The 15,455-nt window shown below is 55.7% G+C and overlaps 4 protein-coding genes across 8 annotated transcripts in view; 2 read left to right on the forward strand and 2 right to left on the reverse strand.

The window, feature by feature from the left end:
- The window catches only part of GFOD2 (glucose-fructose oxidoreductase domain containing 2), a 43,987-nt gene extending 41,256 nt beyond the window's left edge, over positions 1-2,731 (forward strand). For all 3 annotated transcript variants that reach the window (XM_027618029.1, XM_027618031.1, XM_027618030.1), the window contains one exon: positions 1,187-2,731. In XM_027618029.1, the coding sequence (XP_027473830.1) occupies positions 1,187-2,085 (899 nt within the window). In that variant the 3' untranslated portion in view covers positions 2,086-2,731. The remainder of the gene's footprint in view (positions 1-1,186) is intronic.
- Positions 2,732-2,844: 113 nt separating this feature from the next.
- On the forward strand, positions 2,845-12,912 carry ENKD1 (enkurin domain containing 1). The gene is given in 12 exon segments (XM_035724979.1): positions 2,845-3,023; positions 9,067-9,103; positions 9,106-9,165; positions 9,278-9,432; positions 9,434-9,473; positions 10,015-10,082; positions 10,084-10,188; positions 11,809-11,892; positions 11,894-11,933; positions 12,036-12,201; positions 12,302-12,438; positions 12,538-12,912. Coding segments are annotated over 12 exon segments (1,086 nt in total). The 5' UTR covers positions 2,845-2,990; the 3' UTR covers positions 12,699-12,912.
- On the reverse strand, positions 6,794-8,823 carry C17H16orf86 (chromosome 17 C16orf86 homolog). The gene is given in 6 exon segments (XM_027618038.2): positions 6,794-7,088; positions 7,091-7,253; positions 7,255-7,337; positions 7,442-7,659; positions 8,029-8,256; positions 8,471-8,823. Coding segments are annotated over 5 exon segments (675 nt in total). The 5' UTR covers positions 8,079-8,256; positions 8,471-8,823; the 3' UTR covers positions 6,794-6,927.
- On the reverse strand, positions 12,707-15,392 carry PARD6A (par-6 family cell polarity regulator alpha). Of its 3 annotated transcripts, none has more exons than XM_027618033.2 (3): positions 14,817-15,392; positions 14,216-14,438; positions 12,707-13,976 (listed from the first exon to the last, which is right to left on the reverse strand). In XM_027618033.2, the coding sequence occupies exons 1-3, from the start codon at positions 14,877-14,879 to the stop codon at positions 13,222-13,224; spliced, it is 1,041 nt and encodes a 346-aa protein (XP_027473834.1). In that variant the 5' UTR covers positions 14,880-15,392; the 3' UTR covers positions 12,707-13,221. The 3 variants fall into 3 exon arrangements, with proteins under 3 accessions (XP_027473834.1, XP_027473835.1, XP_027473836.1); XM_027618034.2 differs by having other exon boundaries at positions 12,708-13,973; XM_027618035.2 differs by having other exon boundaries at positions 13,059-13,976; positions 14,829-15,392.
- Between the last annotated feature and the right edge of the window lie 63 nt (positions 15,393-15,455).

Raw genomic sequence — 15,455 nt, forward strand, 5'->3', positions numbered from 1 at the left:
CTTCCATTTGAACCACCCCAAGCTCACAGGAGTATCCCGGTGTTGGTGTCTTGTGACTGCTCATACCCTCATGAGCTTTCATCTTAAAACATGGAAGAGTATCAATCCTTCTGCTTCCTAATATGGAATCTGCTCAGTTTTCTAGCTCTCTCTCTCCAGGGCTTTTTCTAGCCTTGTTTTGCTCTCTCAGTACATCCCAACTACAGTATACTCAGGACAGTCCTGACGACAGAAGGCATATTTTTATTCCCCTTCCCCTCCTACTACAGCCAAAAAAACATTTTCTCACTTTTTGACTACACTAACGTGTTGGACCAGTGTTTTTAGAGAACAGTCTTTGGGAAATCTTAGAGCCCTTTCTGCAGTTACAACTGAGAGTACAAAGCCCATCCCCTAGAACACAGATTAGATACTTTTGCCCTGAGCTGATGATCTAATAAATGTATAAAAGTACATAGGCATGTCCATCTCTCCAGCCCACGTGTATTAGGCAGTGTTCTCCAGAGAAATAGAACCAATGAAGGTATATATAGAGAGGGAGAAATTTATTTTAAGGAATCAGCTCATGTGATTGTTGGAGCTGACAGATCTGAAATCTGCAGGGCAGGACAACAGGTTGGAAATCCCGGCAAGAGTTGGTGTTGCAAACTTGAGTCTGGAGGCAGAATTCCTTCCTCTCCATGGAACCTCAGTCTTTCCCCACCCCGATCCCCAAACCTTCAACTGATTAGATGAGGCCCACCCAGATTGTGGAGGGTGATCTGATGTACTCAAAATCTACTGGTTTAAATGCTAATCACACCTAAAAATAACCTTCTCAGCAGTGTCCAGACTGGTTTTTGATGGACACCACAGCCTAGCCGGGTTGGCACATAAAATTACCCATGATACCTCCTCTGTTCACTTTCCATTCCTGGTTTGCACTTTCTGCCTCTACTCCTTTCATTTTCCCTTAAGAACTTTCATTTTCCCGTAAGAATTTACTCATCTTTCTCCAGCCTATAACTTGTTCTCCAGTCCCAGTCACAGCGTACCAATTTTATCTAAGCCATTGCCTTTCCTCTTGCCCCAGGCCACCATCTGATAATAGGAGGCTTTTCAGAGTTCGTGTGCCTTCAAGAAAAGATTTTCCCCCAGTGTAAAATCTCCTGGAACTTTGAGATTTTCTGGTGTGTTTTGTTCTTAGGTATTGGGAAGAATGTGGTTTGCGAGAAGGCAGCAACCTCAGTGGATGCCTTCCGGATGGTGACTGCCTCACGCTACTACCCGCAGCTGATGAGCCTGGTGGGGAACGTGCTGCGCTTCCTGCCTGCCTTTGTGCGCATGAAGCAGCTGATAGCGGAGCACTACGTGGGCGCGGTAATGATCTGCGATGCCCGCATCTACTCAGGCAGCCTGCTCAGCCCCAACTATGGCTGGATCTGTGACGAGCTCATGGGCGGTGGGGGCCTGCACACCATGGGCACCTACATTGTGGACCTGCTGACCCACCTGACCGGCCGGAGAGCTGAGAAGGTGCATGGGCTGCTCAAGACCTTTGTGAGGCAGAACGCGGCCATCCGTGGCATCCGGCATGTCACCAGTGATGACTTCTGCTTCTTCCAGATGCTCATGGGTGGCGGGGTGTGCAGCACGGTAACACTTAACTTCAACATGCCAGGCGCCTTTGTGCATGAGGTCATGGTGGTGGGCTCTGCAGGACGCCTTGTTGCCCGAGGAGCGGACCTTTATGGGCAGAAGAACTCTGCCACGCAAGAGGAGCTGCTCCTGAGGGACTCGCTGGCCGTGGGGGCAGGGCTGCCCGAGCAGCGGCCCCAGGACGTCCCGCTGCTCTACCTGAAGGGCATGGTCTACATGGTGCAGGCCCTGCGCCAGTCTTTCCAGGGGCAGGGGGACCGCCGCACATGGGACCACACCCCTGTCTCGATGGCCGCCTCGTTTGAGGATGGGCTGTACATGCAGAGTGTGGTGGATGCCATCAAAAGATCGAGCAGATCCGGGGAGTGGGAGGCTGTGGAGGTGCTGACAGAAGAACCCGACGCCAACCAGAACCTCTGTGAGGCACTGCAACGGAATAACCTGTGAGCCTGCATATGGGCTCCCTGCCATGGGGCCGAGGGGCCGGGGAGGGACCAGAAGCTGGCACAGGAGGGCTTGGCCATAGTGTCTTTCATCTTGGGCAGGGTCCAGGTGACGCCCAAGGTGGCCCTGGGAAAACGCCCCCTCCAATGCTCATTTGCTCCTCAGACTTGCAGGGTGGTGATATAGCTGAGGGCTAGCACAGTGTGCCTGGGGTGGGGCTGCCCCCTGGTCTCTGCATAGTCACACTGGTGAGCAGAGCCAGCCAGAGCTTGACTTGGAGGCTGCTTTTGCCTATTTGTGGTCCTAACTAGGTGAGGAAGCATAGCAAGGACCCAGCTTGGCTGATTCCTCAGCCTGAGGAAAAATGACAAGAAGCCTCGTTTTCATGCCCTTCCTGGGCTAGGGCATCTCAGGAATGGTGAGGGTGTCGAGTCATCCCTCAGGGATCCACACCTGCCCTCCTTCCCATATGACCAGGCCCTTCCAGCCTCTAGGCTGTCCCTTCCCTGGCAGGGAGGAGGGGTTCTTCATTAGGTAAACTCTCAGGGGCTGTTGACCTGGGGAAAAGGGCCCCCGACTTGGCGGAGAGGAGATAGGGTTCTGGAATATCTGATAAGTGTTAATAAATAAATCAGAAAGTCTGACACTATGTCACAGTTGCTGGTTGTTTGTTTGGTAGGTTGGGTTTCTTTAATAATGAAAGGCTTGTTTATTGTTGTAGATTGTTTATATTTTTCTCTTTCCTTGTGGCTCCGCAGCAGCTCTGGCCTGCTTTGGATCCATCACGGTCTAGTGGGCTTATCCCCTTGCGACTGAATCCCAGGAGCTGTCCAAGAAAAAGTCTTTTCTCAGACAACAGGACTCAAGACTTCCTGATTTGTGCCTGTCGTGCCTGCTGTCTCAGGGAGATGGGGAGAGCTTGGGACCTTCCTGGGCCGGAGGTCAGGAAAAGTTCTGTTCTTGCAACCATGGATTTGGCTCTGGGGAGCCCTGGGAGAGGGGAAGTGAGGAGTGGTCTCAGGGAACCTGGATGGAATGAACTAGAGGAAGGCTCCACCTGTTGCCCCATGGAGTGGGTGCAGCCCAGCACTGCCTGGCCCAGACAGCTGGTCACCAGCCTTGCTTTTATTCACTGTTCTATGCTGGGACTGCCTTTTGACCATGTCAGAAGTGAGGTGGGTGGGGGAAAAGGACACACACCCCTTTGTTCCTCTGCCAGCCTTCCCAGATTAGGCCTAGACCCAACTCTTCCCTTCTCTGAACTTCCCTCTCTCTTCCTTGCCCTGGGCTCCTTGCCAGAGAAAGAAAGGCTCAGGGAAGTCTCCCTCTTCCTCTTGGCACCCTTTCTAGAAGTCACCAGGTCAATTTTCCTGTGTGTTGCCCTGGTTGAAACCTTGTCCTTGTGAGAAAATAGCAGTGGCTAGTGTTGGGGAATGTGCTTCTTGCATGCTGCCCCACCCCGGTAATACACTTCATGCATGTTATTTCATTTAATATCCAAACCACTCTATGGGGTACCAATATTAATATTCTCATTCAGATCAGAAAAGTGACGTAGAGGGGGGGCAAAGTTACTTGCCTCCTGTAAGTTAGAAGTGATGGAGCCAGGGAGGAGCCTGCAGGGTCATCCAACTACAGAGCCTGACTCTGAACTACTCTTTCCCCAGCACTTGCAGATCTCAGAGACTGAGTGCCCAGGCACTGCCCCTCCCCACTCAGGCCCCCATCCAGGTTACTGCTTCTCTCTGCAGCAGGAATCTCAGCAAGACCTCAGCTAGGAGGTGGACTGCAGAGAGAACCTGCAAGGCAGGATGCTGGTAGAGTTTAGAAAGAGGCTGCTTGGGGTGCCTTGGTGGCTCAGTCAGTTGAGCATTAGATATTTGATCTCAGCTTAAGTCTTGATCTTGGGAGTTGTGAGTTCTAGGCCCCGCATGCTGGGTGAGGAGCCTACTTAAAAAAAAAAAAAAGAAGAAGAAGGAAGAAAAGAAAGAAAGAGGCTGCTCTCTTCCTCCTGGGATGATCAGATCAGCTCCAGGTCAGTCCCTCTGTGTTATAAGGATGATGGGATCCTTCCTAAATTGGGGGATTTACTAAGAAAGCCCAAGTGTCCATCGTACATGACTCAGGTGCTCCTACTTAAGAAAGAGCCAGGTTACTGACCCACAGTGGCACTTACGAAGTTTCATGGGGCTCTACAGCAAACCCCTTGTTTACAAAGACAGGTTCCCAGAAGTCCTCGGGCAGGTGGCAGTGGGCTTGGTACAGAGCTACTTTTGTGAGGACCCTGGGTTCCTGTTGGTACTCCCCAGAGCCTACCTCCATGGCCATCCCTCAGACATCTTTACCATCATATATTTCTTGGGTTGGTCCCAGGGAGGAGATGCACCTTGAAGTAGCCCAGATGCCTGTGGCCAAGGAAGCCAGCAGGGTTCTGGTCCTCGGGTGACTGTGCCTGCATGAGGTTCCAGGCTTGTCCTGCAGCGCCCCCTCCTGGAGGGAGGCAGCATCACCTCCCACGACCAGTTCCCTAAATCTCAGGATCTTCCTTGCGTCAGAGTAGATTAAATTTTTCCAAGCCACTGAAAAGAACTTCCAAAATACCTATTCCTGATTTCTCAACCCCCAGCCAAATGTAGGCCTCATACTCACCCAGGCAATCAGCAATCAGCCCAGCAGTCTCCTTACCTCCCTGTCCCCAGTCTCCATTCCTCCTTTTGCCCTTCCTACTCTTGCCCAAGTGACCTCTCCAGAATGCCAGGCCAAGATCCCTGCTTGCCTACATCCCTTCTCATTGCTCCCAGAACCGCCCACCCTGCTGTCCTGGTGGCCATGCCTCCGCTTCAGCCATGCTAAATGACCCTCCTGCATGGGGCTGACATCTTTCACATAAGCAAGGCTTTTCCCTGGCATATCCTCTGCTTGGAAGGCCACCCAACTCTCCAGGAGTCAGTTGGAGGGGTGCCTCTTCCCTGCTTCCCTGGGCAAAATGGCAGGTCTTCCCCCTCACCGAGGTCCCGCAGCCTTGGTCCTCTGCTCTTCAGTGGCACCTGTCTCCTTGCATTACACTCAGCGTTTCCCCTGTAGAGTGAGCTTTTATTTATTTATTTACTTATTTATTTATTTATTACAATTTTATTTGAGAGAGAGCATGAGCTGAGGGAGAGGCAGACTCCCTGCTAGCAGGGAGCCTGATGCGGGGCTCAATCCCAGGACCCTGGAATCATAACCTGAGCCGAAGGCAGACACTTAACCAACTGAGCCGCCGAGGCGCCCCTAGAGTGAGCCTTTAGGAACAATAGTAGTGACTTGTTCCTTTCTGTGGCTACTCTCACCCACCCTGCTTAGATAAACCTGTCAGGAAATAGATAGACCTGCAAATGTAGATCAGTACTTTCTTTGGTGATTATTGAGTTATTTCCTACGTCACCTGTTGGAAGAGAGGAACAGAGCTTCCTTGTCAGTGCTGGCCTGGCTCACACCTCCAGCCCAGGAGACCATACAGAAAGCAGATGCTCGGCCTTCTTGGGTCAGGCCTTAGCCAGAGTCCTCAGGTCCAGATCTGCAGGGTTCAGGAAAGGGCAGTGTCTCTCTGGTGCCCACGGTGTGATTTCATATGAAGCCATTCCCCCCTCAAGGCCTCTGCTTCCTCCGCCATAAAGTGAGGCAGTCGAGCTCAGTTAATTTTTTTTTTTTTTTTAGGATTTTATTTATTTGAGAGAGAGCAGAGCGAGAAAGCACGAGTGGGGTGAGGGGAAGAGGGAGAGGGAGGAGACTCCCCGCTGAGCAGGGAGCCCAGGGCAGGGGCGTGAACCGTGGGATCTGAGAGGCTCTCAGCCTAGAGGGTACATGCAACCAGCCTTGATACCTGATTAGCTTGTAGGAGTAAAGAAGGAGCAAAGAACACGATGGGGCCTGGGATGACACCCAGGATTTTGGCTTGAACCATTTTGTTGATGGGACACGGGAAGAAAAGCAGATTGGAGGGAGAAGTTACTCATTTAATTTGGAGATCCCTATGCTTCAGGTATATGAGGGACATGCAGGAGGACCAGGAGGCAGCAGGGTATGAGGGTTTCCAAAATGGCCAGCACTGGCTGCCTGTTAAGCAGCAGTTATCCAGTGACTTGGCTGCAAGGCTCCAGGGAGAACATTCACACCCACCACCACGCCCTGGCTGCCAGGAAAAAGGCACCAATGCCTCTGTTAGCAGGGCCACCTTGGAGGCAAAGTCTGGTCCAGCTGTGGTCTCCTACAGTAAGTGGAAAGCATTCCAAAGACTCCACTCTTGGGGCAGGCAAATGAACTGACACCTCAATGGGAGATCCTAAGAGTTGGACCCTCAAGGTCAGACCAAATGCAGGAGGCTTCCCTGGGAGACAGCAAAACCAAGCAGCTGCTTCCCGTGACCTGGCCATCCCTTTCCTTTCTCTGCCCCGAGTTTCTCCTTATCACCTCCCTCTGCATCCACACTGTTATCCTGTCTGACCTTCAGGTTCACCTGAGGAGCCTTTAAATGCACAAAACTAGGCCCCACCCCTGCAGATTCTGATTTGGTTAGGTCTGGGGTCGTGCCCAAGAACCTGTACTTTTGTCAAGTTCTTGGGTGATCCAGATGACCAGTCAGGCTTCAAACCCTGCACCCACCTTCCCAGCCTCTCTTCAGCCATCTTATTTGCAAAATCACCAAGTCTGAGAAAAGGAAAAATGTTTATTTTCAGCAAGTCCAAGGTCCCAAGTAGGGAGAGGGGCCAAATTTTCCCTTGCGCCCCAGGGCCTAGGCTGCTGCTCTGGTTCAGACTTGGGAGAAGGGGAGCCACGAGTGGGGCGGAGGGGGCAGCAGGAAAGTCACTTGTACTGAGGAGAGAGCGGAGGTACAAGTGGGGCCGCGCAAACACTCAGCATCTTGTCGATGTCCACCTGGGTTGACTTATCCACCTCAGCCTTGAGGCGGCCGCTGCCCCCCAGCCTGGGCAAACACCCAGGCTCCTCTCCCACCTCCTCTCCAGGGGAACCAGAGCATGGGTAGAGGACACAGATGTACTGGGGCAAGGCAGAGTGAGGCCCGAGGCCAGCTCACCTGCCACGGGCAGCAAGGCCTGCAGTTGCTCCACACCGGCTTCCTCGGGGACCAGGGCCAGCTCCAACTCAGGCTCCGTCTCTGCCTCAGCTTCCCTGTCCCCCCTCCCCTGCCTGATTCAGCTCAGGATTGCAGTAGTTGATGTACTGGTACAGGGGCCGCAGGCGCTGGGACTTCCCTGCAAAGACCCGGGGCAGGGCAGGGGCTGGAACACCCACGCTGTGCCAAGTCAGGGTTCCATCAGGCAGGAGGAAAAGGGAAGGCCCAGGGGCTGTCACTCACTCTCCAGCCCCAAGGTCTCTGAAGGGGCAGACACCGTGCTGGCCAGAGCTGGGAGCACTGGAGCCCCCAGACTCTTGCGCTTCTTGGCTTTTTTGTGCTGTTTGGCAGATGGTAAGGGCTCACTCTGGCTACTCTCTGACTCCTCCTTCTGCAGTGGCAGCCCCTGTGGTATCTCTGCTTCAGCCCTAGGATGGGCTTGGTGGCTAGGCCCTGGGAGGCTGGGGGACAGGGAGGCCTAAGGAGCCAGCCTCCAGCTTTGGCTCCTGTTCCCTGACCATAGGGAAGAGCCCTGCCTCTCCACCACCCGGGGCCCAGATTCTCATCCCCTTCCTGGTCAGTGAGGTTCTGGGCTGGACGGCGGACTAGAGCTCATGTGAGCTCAGTACCCTACAAGGCCTTGAGACTCCTCCTCTGGATGCCCAACACCCCCCCCCCCCAGCACCACCACCAATGCCAGGGCTCTTCAGGAACAGAGGGAGTGAGGAGTGATGGTGGTGGCAGCGGGCAAGGATGCACTCTGTAGGAGTGTGAGCCAGCCAACCCCCTCCGCCAGCCCTGCAGTTCCTTCCCTCTGAAAGCTCCCTCACTTGACAGGCTTCCTCTTCGGACCATGACTGGTCCTCACAATGGAGGCCATAGGCCTGGGGCCTCTCTCCTCTAGTGAATCCACCTCTAGCTTGAGCCTCTCTTCCTCCAGCTTGAGTTGTTCCTCCTGGAGCCCTGGTTCTGAGACTGGTCCTGTTGGGCACTTGTCCTCACCCAGGCTCGGCAGGCCTCATAGGCTGGTGCCAGGCAGGGTCTGCCATCACCGGCCACTAGAGGTGACACATAGGTAACTGGTCACCAGGCAAAAGATACAGGGGATCAGTCATGAGACACCTGACAAACACCAAATGCAGAGGAGGGGCACCAGTCCGTGCCCCTCCCTGCCGTGGAGCTTGTCCTGGCAGTTAGGGGGGCGTCGCACAGAGTTTGGCCTCCTAGAGTGCCCCGGACAAGTGTTTGAAGACTACACAGCCTGACGGTCACCTCAGAGTTCTGAGCGTGGCCACCGGACGACTCCGCGAGCTGTGCCGGCCCCGCGGCGGTCCTCTCCTGGGCCCCTGGCCGTCTCTCGGCCCTGGCTGAGGTCATGGCTGCATGCGGTCAGCGCCTCCTCGGAGGTTGCTTGCGGGGAGGAGGGCGAGGGGCCGGACTTGCGGACCCTGGCGCTGACACCAAAGACCCGCCGGCGAGGGCAGGCGGGTGGGAAGGGAACCTGACGGTGGCTCACGCTCCCCCCCCACCCCTCAGCTGGAACTACAAGCCCCAGAAGGCTTTGCGCCAGGGGGCCTTGGCCCCTGACCTCGGGGACGGAAACTACTGTTGCCTGGCAACAGCAAGCCCGTGGCGTTGCAGCAGCTGGCGGCAAAACTGCTCCGGTGAGCTCCTTGCCCGAGTGTTGTGAGGAAGGGGTCGCGAACTGGGCAGGAAAGTGGGTTAAGAGCGGAGGCAGCGAGCGCTGGAGGGGGTCGGGCTGCGCGGCGGGGACCGGGAATGGAGGGGCGCCGCTGGGGTCAGGATCCGGGCCCAGGACCGGGGAGGAGGCACTGGGCTGAGGAAGGGGCCTCGGTGCACCGTTGCAGGGCAGCGACGGCGGCATGTGCGAGGGCCCATCCCGCATCTCGGGCCCATCCCTCCAGACCCTACGCTCTGCCCTGACTACTACCGGCGGCCGGCCTCGGGTGAGTTGGAGGGGTGCGGCGCTGCGGGGCGAGGCCCGAGCGAGGCCCGAGCGAGGTTCTGGCTTCGCTCCACCACTGCGCTCCGCACTGAGCTCCCCGTCTGGCTTGTCAGCCCAAGGACGCCTTGAGGGAAACGCGCTGAAGCTGGACCTGCTGACTTCGGCCCTAGATTTGGACCCCACCCCTCCGCGCGGCCCCCGCGTAGGTCCCGGAGCCAGAGAGATCCTGGAGCGTGGCCGGCATGGCGTCGGGGGAGTGCTGCTGCAAACTCGGGGGCATCTCCCTAGGCCCTGGGGCCTCTCCCAAGAGTAAGTTCAGACAGAAGGGGCAATGAGGCCAGTATGAGGTCAAACGCTGAGATCAAAACCATTGCTTCTCCTTCCCAGATCTGGGTTCAGGCTTTGCCTCCCTGAGTGTCATTTTCCCCAACTATAGAAGGAGGGGAAAATGCCTTACTTCCTCATGGGAGAGGACTGAATGAAGTAGTTCCCTGGAACCCTAGTTCAGCTTAATGAATTCATGCATCAGCGAAACATTGTGTGATGAGTGCCTACGGCGTGCCCGCCTTGTAGGTGCTAGAAAAACGATAAACAAGTGAAGAGATGGATATAATATACAAGATGATTATTGGTGTACTTCACAGTAAAAATGTAAGAAAATAATCAAGGACAGAAGAAGATAATTACTATGTCAGGAAGGGAATGTAGTGATGTGTATACTGTCTTAGATGGAGAGGTCAGGGAGATCTTTCCGCAGGAGGGAGGGTGTGGGCCCTGTGTGTGAACTCCAAGTGGGAGTTGGATCTCCTGGGCTCTATGTAGGGTAGAGTCTGGCAACATCTTTTTCCAGGGAAGGACCCTAAAGACCATGAGAAGGAGAACCTGAAGCGGATCAGGGAGATCCAGAGGCGCTTCCGTGGAGCAGGAGCGCAGCCGGGAGCAGAGCCAGCCCAGGCCCCTGAAGGCTCTGTGGCGATCGCCCAAATATGACAAAGTGGAGTCCCGGGTCAAGGCCCAGCTGCAGGTACCTACCTTGGAGAGCCAGAAGCATTGTTCATCTTGTTGACTGATAGGCAGTTATACTCAGATCTGAGTTATGGGGAAGGATGAAAATCACAGGGGACTAGGGTAACAGGGGCTAAGAAATAGCTGATTTGCTGCAGAGTCAGGCTGGGGGTTTCCTCAGAAGTGGCGATGGCTGGGTGATCCTGAGGGGCAAGCAGGAATTAGGCAAGGGGAGAATGGAAGAGATATTCTACTGCGATGGAACCTCACAGAAGTCCTAAGAGCTAGAGGGAGTGTGTGCAGTGGGATGTTGTGTACAGGGGAGAAGAGCATGAGGCTAGGCTAAGAAGTCAGCTGGACCCACATCATAAAGGATCACATAATCCACTTTTCAACCTTCCTTCCTTCCTTCCTTCCTTTCTTCCTTTCTTTCTCTTTCTTTCTTTCTTTCTTTCTTTCTTTTTTCTTTCTTTCTTTCTTTCTTTCTTTCTTTCTTTCTTTTCTTTCTTTCTTTCTTTCTTTCTTTTCTTTCTTTCTTTCTTTCTTTTCTTTCTTTCTTTCTTTCTTTCTTTCTTTCTTTCTTTCTTTCTTTCTTTCTTTCAAGATTTTATTTATTTGAGAGAGAGTATGAGAGAGAGAGCATGAGCGGGGCGGGTGGGGCCGGGGGCAATAGGCAGAGGAGAAGCAGGCTTCCTGTGGAGCAGGGAGCCCGATGAGGGGCTCGATCCCAGGACCCTGGGATCATGACCTGAGCTGAAGGCAGACGCTTAACGACTGAGCCACCCAGGTGCCCCTCAACCTTTATTTCTACGGGCAGTGAGAAGGGCAGGGGTACTGTGGTGGGATTCTTCAGTGGATAGTAGTACCATATCACTATCCAGAGTCCTCAGAAGGAGGAGCAGGATTGAGAGGAAAGACAATAAGGTCATATGCAAATTTGTTGAAACTGAAGCATTTGTGGGACTCCCAGGGGGTTGGGAGTGTGTCCAGGAAACAGATGGAGAGTCAGGCCTGGATCTGAAGAGTGAGACCCAGGAGTTATTGAGGATTAGCCTGATGACAGTGAGACCAGGGAAGTGACCCTGGATTTGAGGGCTTGGAGGCCAGTTATGAGTGACCTTGGTGGGGACAGAGATAGGAAGCTTGGTCAGGAAGGAGAGAGAAAAGGGAATGGTAGCCAGAGCTAGGACTGGTTTGTTGTTTTCCTAAAAATGTGAGAAGGAGGGGTGGTTTGTTGTTTTCCTAAAGATATGAGAGACCCACGTATTTTTTTTTTAAAGATTTTATTTATTTATTTCACAGAGAGACAGCGATAGAGGGAACACAAGCAGGGGGAGTGGGAAAGGGAGAAACAGGCTTCCCGCCGAGCAGGGAGCCTGATGCGGGGCTCGATCCCAGGACCCTGGGATCATGACCTGAGCCGAAGGCAGTCGCTCAACCAACTGAGCCATCCAGGCGCCCCAAGACCCACATATTTAAATGCTCATGGATAGAAGTGTTCTTTCAAGAGAGAAGAGGCCCATAGGGCTGGAGATAGAGAAGTATCCTTACAGGCAGAAGGAACAGAAGCTCACTCTATGGCTGGCTTAAGACCCTGGCTTCAGCTTGACTGATTCCTCTGCTGTGCCCTGCCCTCCAGGAGCCCAGCCCTGCCTCTAGAACAGAGCCTGCCCACTTCCTGCGGGCACACTCCCGCTGCGGCCCTGGGCTCCTGCCACCCCGTGGTCCCCAGCCCTCAGCTAACCCCACCAGGCCCCAGTGCTAAGGGTGAGAGGATGGGTGGGGGCTGGGGTGGGGGCAGAGATCTTGAGGGGTTCAGGAGCACATCACGGTGCTGTCTACCCCATCGTGCTTGCCGTGTCCTGCAGGGGCCAGGCCTGGGTGTGGACTTCATTAGCCACAATGCCCGCACTGCCAAGAGGGCGCCTCGGAGGCACTCCCGCTCACTGCAGGTCGTGGCTCGAGTACTGGAGCAGCAGCGGCAAGCCCAAGCGCACTATGATGCCACGCAGAAGGGCCACGTGCCCCATTAGTAGGTCCCACTGCCCGATACCTAGGGTGAAGGGTGCCTCTGGAGGGTGGGAGGCATCCTCTGCCCTAGGACCATCAACTCTGACCCTGTGCGTCTGCAGCTTATTGGAACGCAGGGATCTGTGGCGGCGGGAGGCTGAGGCCCGCCAGCAGAGCCAGCCGGACCCTGCCATGCCCCCTGGCCACACTCGCATGCCTGAGAACCAGAGGCTGGAGACACTGAGCAATCTGCTCCAGAGTGAGTTCGTGGGCAAGGGGTCGGAGGGGAGTGGATGGGGAACCCAGTGGGGACCATGCAAGCCCTGCCTGGCGCTCACTGTTCCTGGGACCCTTGTAGGCCAGAGCCAGTTGCTACGTGAGCTGGTGCTGCTGCCTGCTGGGGCAGATTCACTCAAGGCGCAGGGCCACCGTGCTGAGCTGGACCGGAAGCTGGTGCAGGTAGAGGAAGCCATCAGGATCTTTTCCCGCCCCAAGGTCTTTGTGAAGATGGATGCCTGAGTGCTTTTATGGGGGTAGTTATGGGGGTCCTCACTGAGAATTGCCACGCAGTTGCAAAGGGCAGGATGAGGCCCCATCCTAGAATGGAGTCTGAAGACAGGAGTAGTGGGGTGGGCAGTTTCCCCAGAGCACTCTTCCCAGCCACTGGTGGCTGTAGAAGGGCAGCCCAGCCTCTTAACCCCTTTGTTAAAATTAAACCTTTTGTACACAGTGAGGTTTGTTTCCATAAGAGCTTTTTCTTACCCTAGAAATGCCAAGTCTGGTGTCCTTCCTGCTGCTTGACTGCAGGAAGGTCTCTCTGTTGTCCTTACCACTCCTGCCTTGTGTCCAGGGCAGAAGGCAAAATTGTGAGACCAGGGAGGACGTTAATGCTGGGACACAGAAAGACCATGACTGCATTTGTAGAAAACCTTTAATGTTCCCCAGACTGAGAGGGCCCTGTGAGCAAGCTTCAAACCCCCACTGAGGAAGTCCCTGCCATTGCCCAGCAGCCTGGAGTGGCAAGGGGCTGCGTCCTTGCCTGTCAGAGGCTAAAGCCACTACCATCTCCTCGCATGCTACTCCCCCATCCGGAGCTGGCCCGCTCCTGATCATCCAGGGAGGGCAGAGAGCTTCGGGTACCAGGAAGTAGACGGCCCTGGCGCAGGTCCCAGCATGGAGGCCCCTTAGACAGCCCATTGGAACAGGGAGGCTGGCGGTTCTCAATGACCAGATCACTGCTGTCATCGTCGCTATCAGCCTCAGTGGGCCCAGGCCCAGCAGAGGGAGGCCCTGACAGACGCCCAGATGCCCCACGCACCACATTATTGCGCTGATTGGCTGGCTTGACAGTGACAATGAGGTTGTGGCTGTTGGCGACCATCATGTCCGTCACTTGGTCCAGGGTCTTCCCAGCCACCTCAATACCATTGACCTCGAGGATCTCGTCACTGACTGCCAGCAGCCCTGTACTCTCAGCCAGGCCCCCTCGTACCAGGCGGGAGATGAAGATGCCTGGAACCCGCTCCAGGCCCTGGGGAGCTACACGTACACTCATGCCATCTCGGATGTAGAAGCCCAGCGGGCGGTCGGAGCCGTGCTTGTGCAGGCGCACCCGTCGGTGGGTCTCAGGCAGTAGGTCCACATCTATGACTGAAGAAACCTGGCGGAAATCTTGGGGCAGGCTGATTAGCAGGGGTGGCCGGGTGCGCAGGGGTGCCACTGGCCGAAGTAGAAGCCCTTTCTTGCGCCGCTGCAGAGAGTTGGAGGCAAAGGCCAGGCCACTGGAGTCAGCTTCTGCTGCAGGAGAAGGGGGGGTGCTGAGATCAGAGACCCTGCTCTCCCACGTCGGCCCTTTTCCCTCAGGCCCAGGCCTGGGGAAGGGGGCATTGTAGCTATTTCCTACCACTTGGAGGTCAGGCCAAGGGCAGGGACTGCAGACGGTGAAGCCTGGACGCCCTGGGCATGGACTAACCCTTGTAGACCTGCCCTGCCGTCCTACCCCACAGAGGCTGCCCACTGTACCCCATCCTCCTCACCCCGCTTCTGTACTAGCAGGCGCAGCGGTGGGGGCCCGCTGGCCAGGGCCCGGTGCAGGCTGTCGTCGTTGGTGAGGGGCAGTAGGTCGCCGTGAGCATCTGTATAGCCAAGCAGCACGTCCAGGCCTGGGATCTGGTGCACTGCACGCAGCAACCGCGAAAACTCTTGGAAGCCACTCACCGAAGCGCGGGGCAGCGCGAAGCGTCGGAACTCAGCATCAAACTGGAGGCAGGGGGTGGGTGAGAGGAGGGGTCAGGACAGAGCCCGTGCCCTTTCCCACCACAGGTCCGAGGGTGTTAGAGGTCGGAAAAGGCTGTCGCTACGGCTGCAGCCTTGCGCCCAGGCCTCAGCTCCAGTACAAGGGACGCTGTCCAAGGTCTTCTCCCCTCCCTCCAGGTACCAAGGCCACAGAGGGACTCTAGAGGCCGGCAGTGGAAGGAGGATGGATGGAGGAAAGCGAGAGGAAAGGCCGGAGAATGGGACATGAATGATGGAGGCGAGAAAAAAGGTGGTGGGGACTAAGAAGCTAGGAGAGGAGAGAATAAGGGAATTGGAAGCGCCTAGGGCCGAGGCCGGAGCCGGGGCCAGAGGGGCCCTTACTTTGCTCTTCACCTCGACGATGTTGTCGGGACTGCGCGCCGGGGTCCTCTGCGGCCTGGCCATGGTGGGGCCGGGCGGGCCGGGGACGGTGCCCAGGCGGCCCGCCGAGGCGCAGGTGCACAGCCCCGGCAGGCCGGCTTGTGCCGCCCCGCCCCTGACGGTAGCACTCGCCCCGCCCTCCCATCCGGACCATGACGTCAAGGGGGCAGCGACAGAGAGTGGAACGCGGAGTCCACGTTTCCTAGGAAACGGAGATGGGGCGGAGGCGTCTTCGTGTGCTCTTACGTCATTACGCTACGGCGCGCAAGTCTCTGGAGTCTGGGGGAGGGGTATGGCCAATCCAAAGGGAGGTTGAGGGAAGTGACATTTATTGAGTGTTGTCTATGTACTATTATTTCCATTGACCTTACAACGTTACATGATTGCATGTTTTAGATGAGTAAACTGAGCCATAAGTATTTGCTGAGCTCCGCGGGTTCACACGTTGTTGAACTGGCTTTGAGCCAACTCGCTCGACCACTCCTGGCCGCAGCCTCAAGCCCCGGATCCCTCCCTCTCCATCCAAGCCAGCCCTTGGCCCCATCCTTCCCGGTGTCACGGGAGTCTTAGCGAACGGCCCAAACGCCGGGCCGCTGCTCG

This window comes from Zalophus californianus, chromosome 17, assembly GCF_009762305.2.
Source record: "Zalophus californianus isolate mZalCal1 chromosome 17, mZalCal1.pri.v2, whole genome shotgun sequence".
Classification (NCBI taxonomy): Eukaryota; Metazoa; Chordata; class Mammalia; order Carnivora; family Otariidae; genus Zalophus; species Zalophus californianus.

Coding starts and splice junctions, on each gene's coding strand:
- PARD6A (XM_027618033.2), bottom strand. CDS start 14,879: ATGGCCAGGCCGCAGAGGACCCCGGCGCGCAGTCCCGACAACATCGTC. Junction 14,439..14,816: donor TCGTCGAGGTGAAGAGCAAA/GTAAGGGCCCCT, acceptor CCCTGCCTCCAG/TTTGATGCTGAGTTCCGACG. Junction 13,977..14,215: donor CCTGCTAGTACAGAAGCGGG/GTGAGGAGGATG, acceptor CTTCTCCTGCAG/CAGAAGCTGACTCCAGTGGC.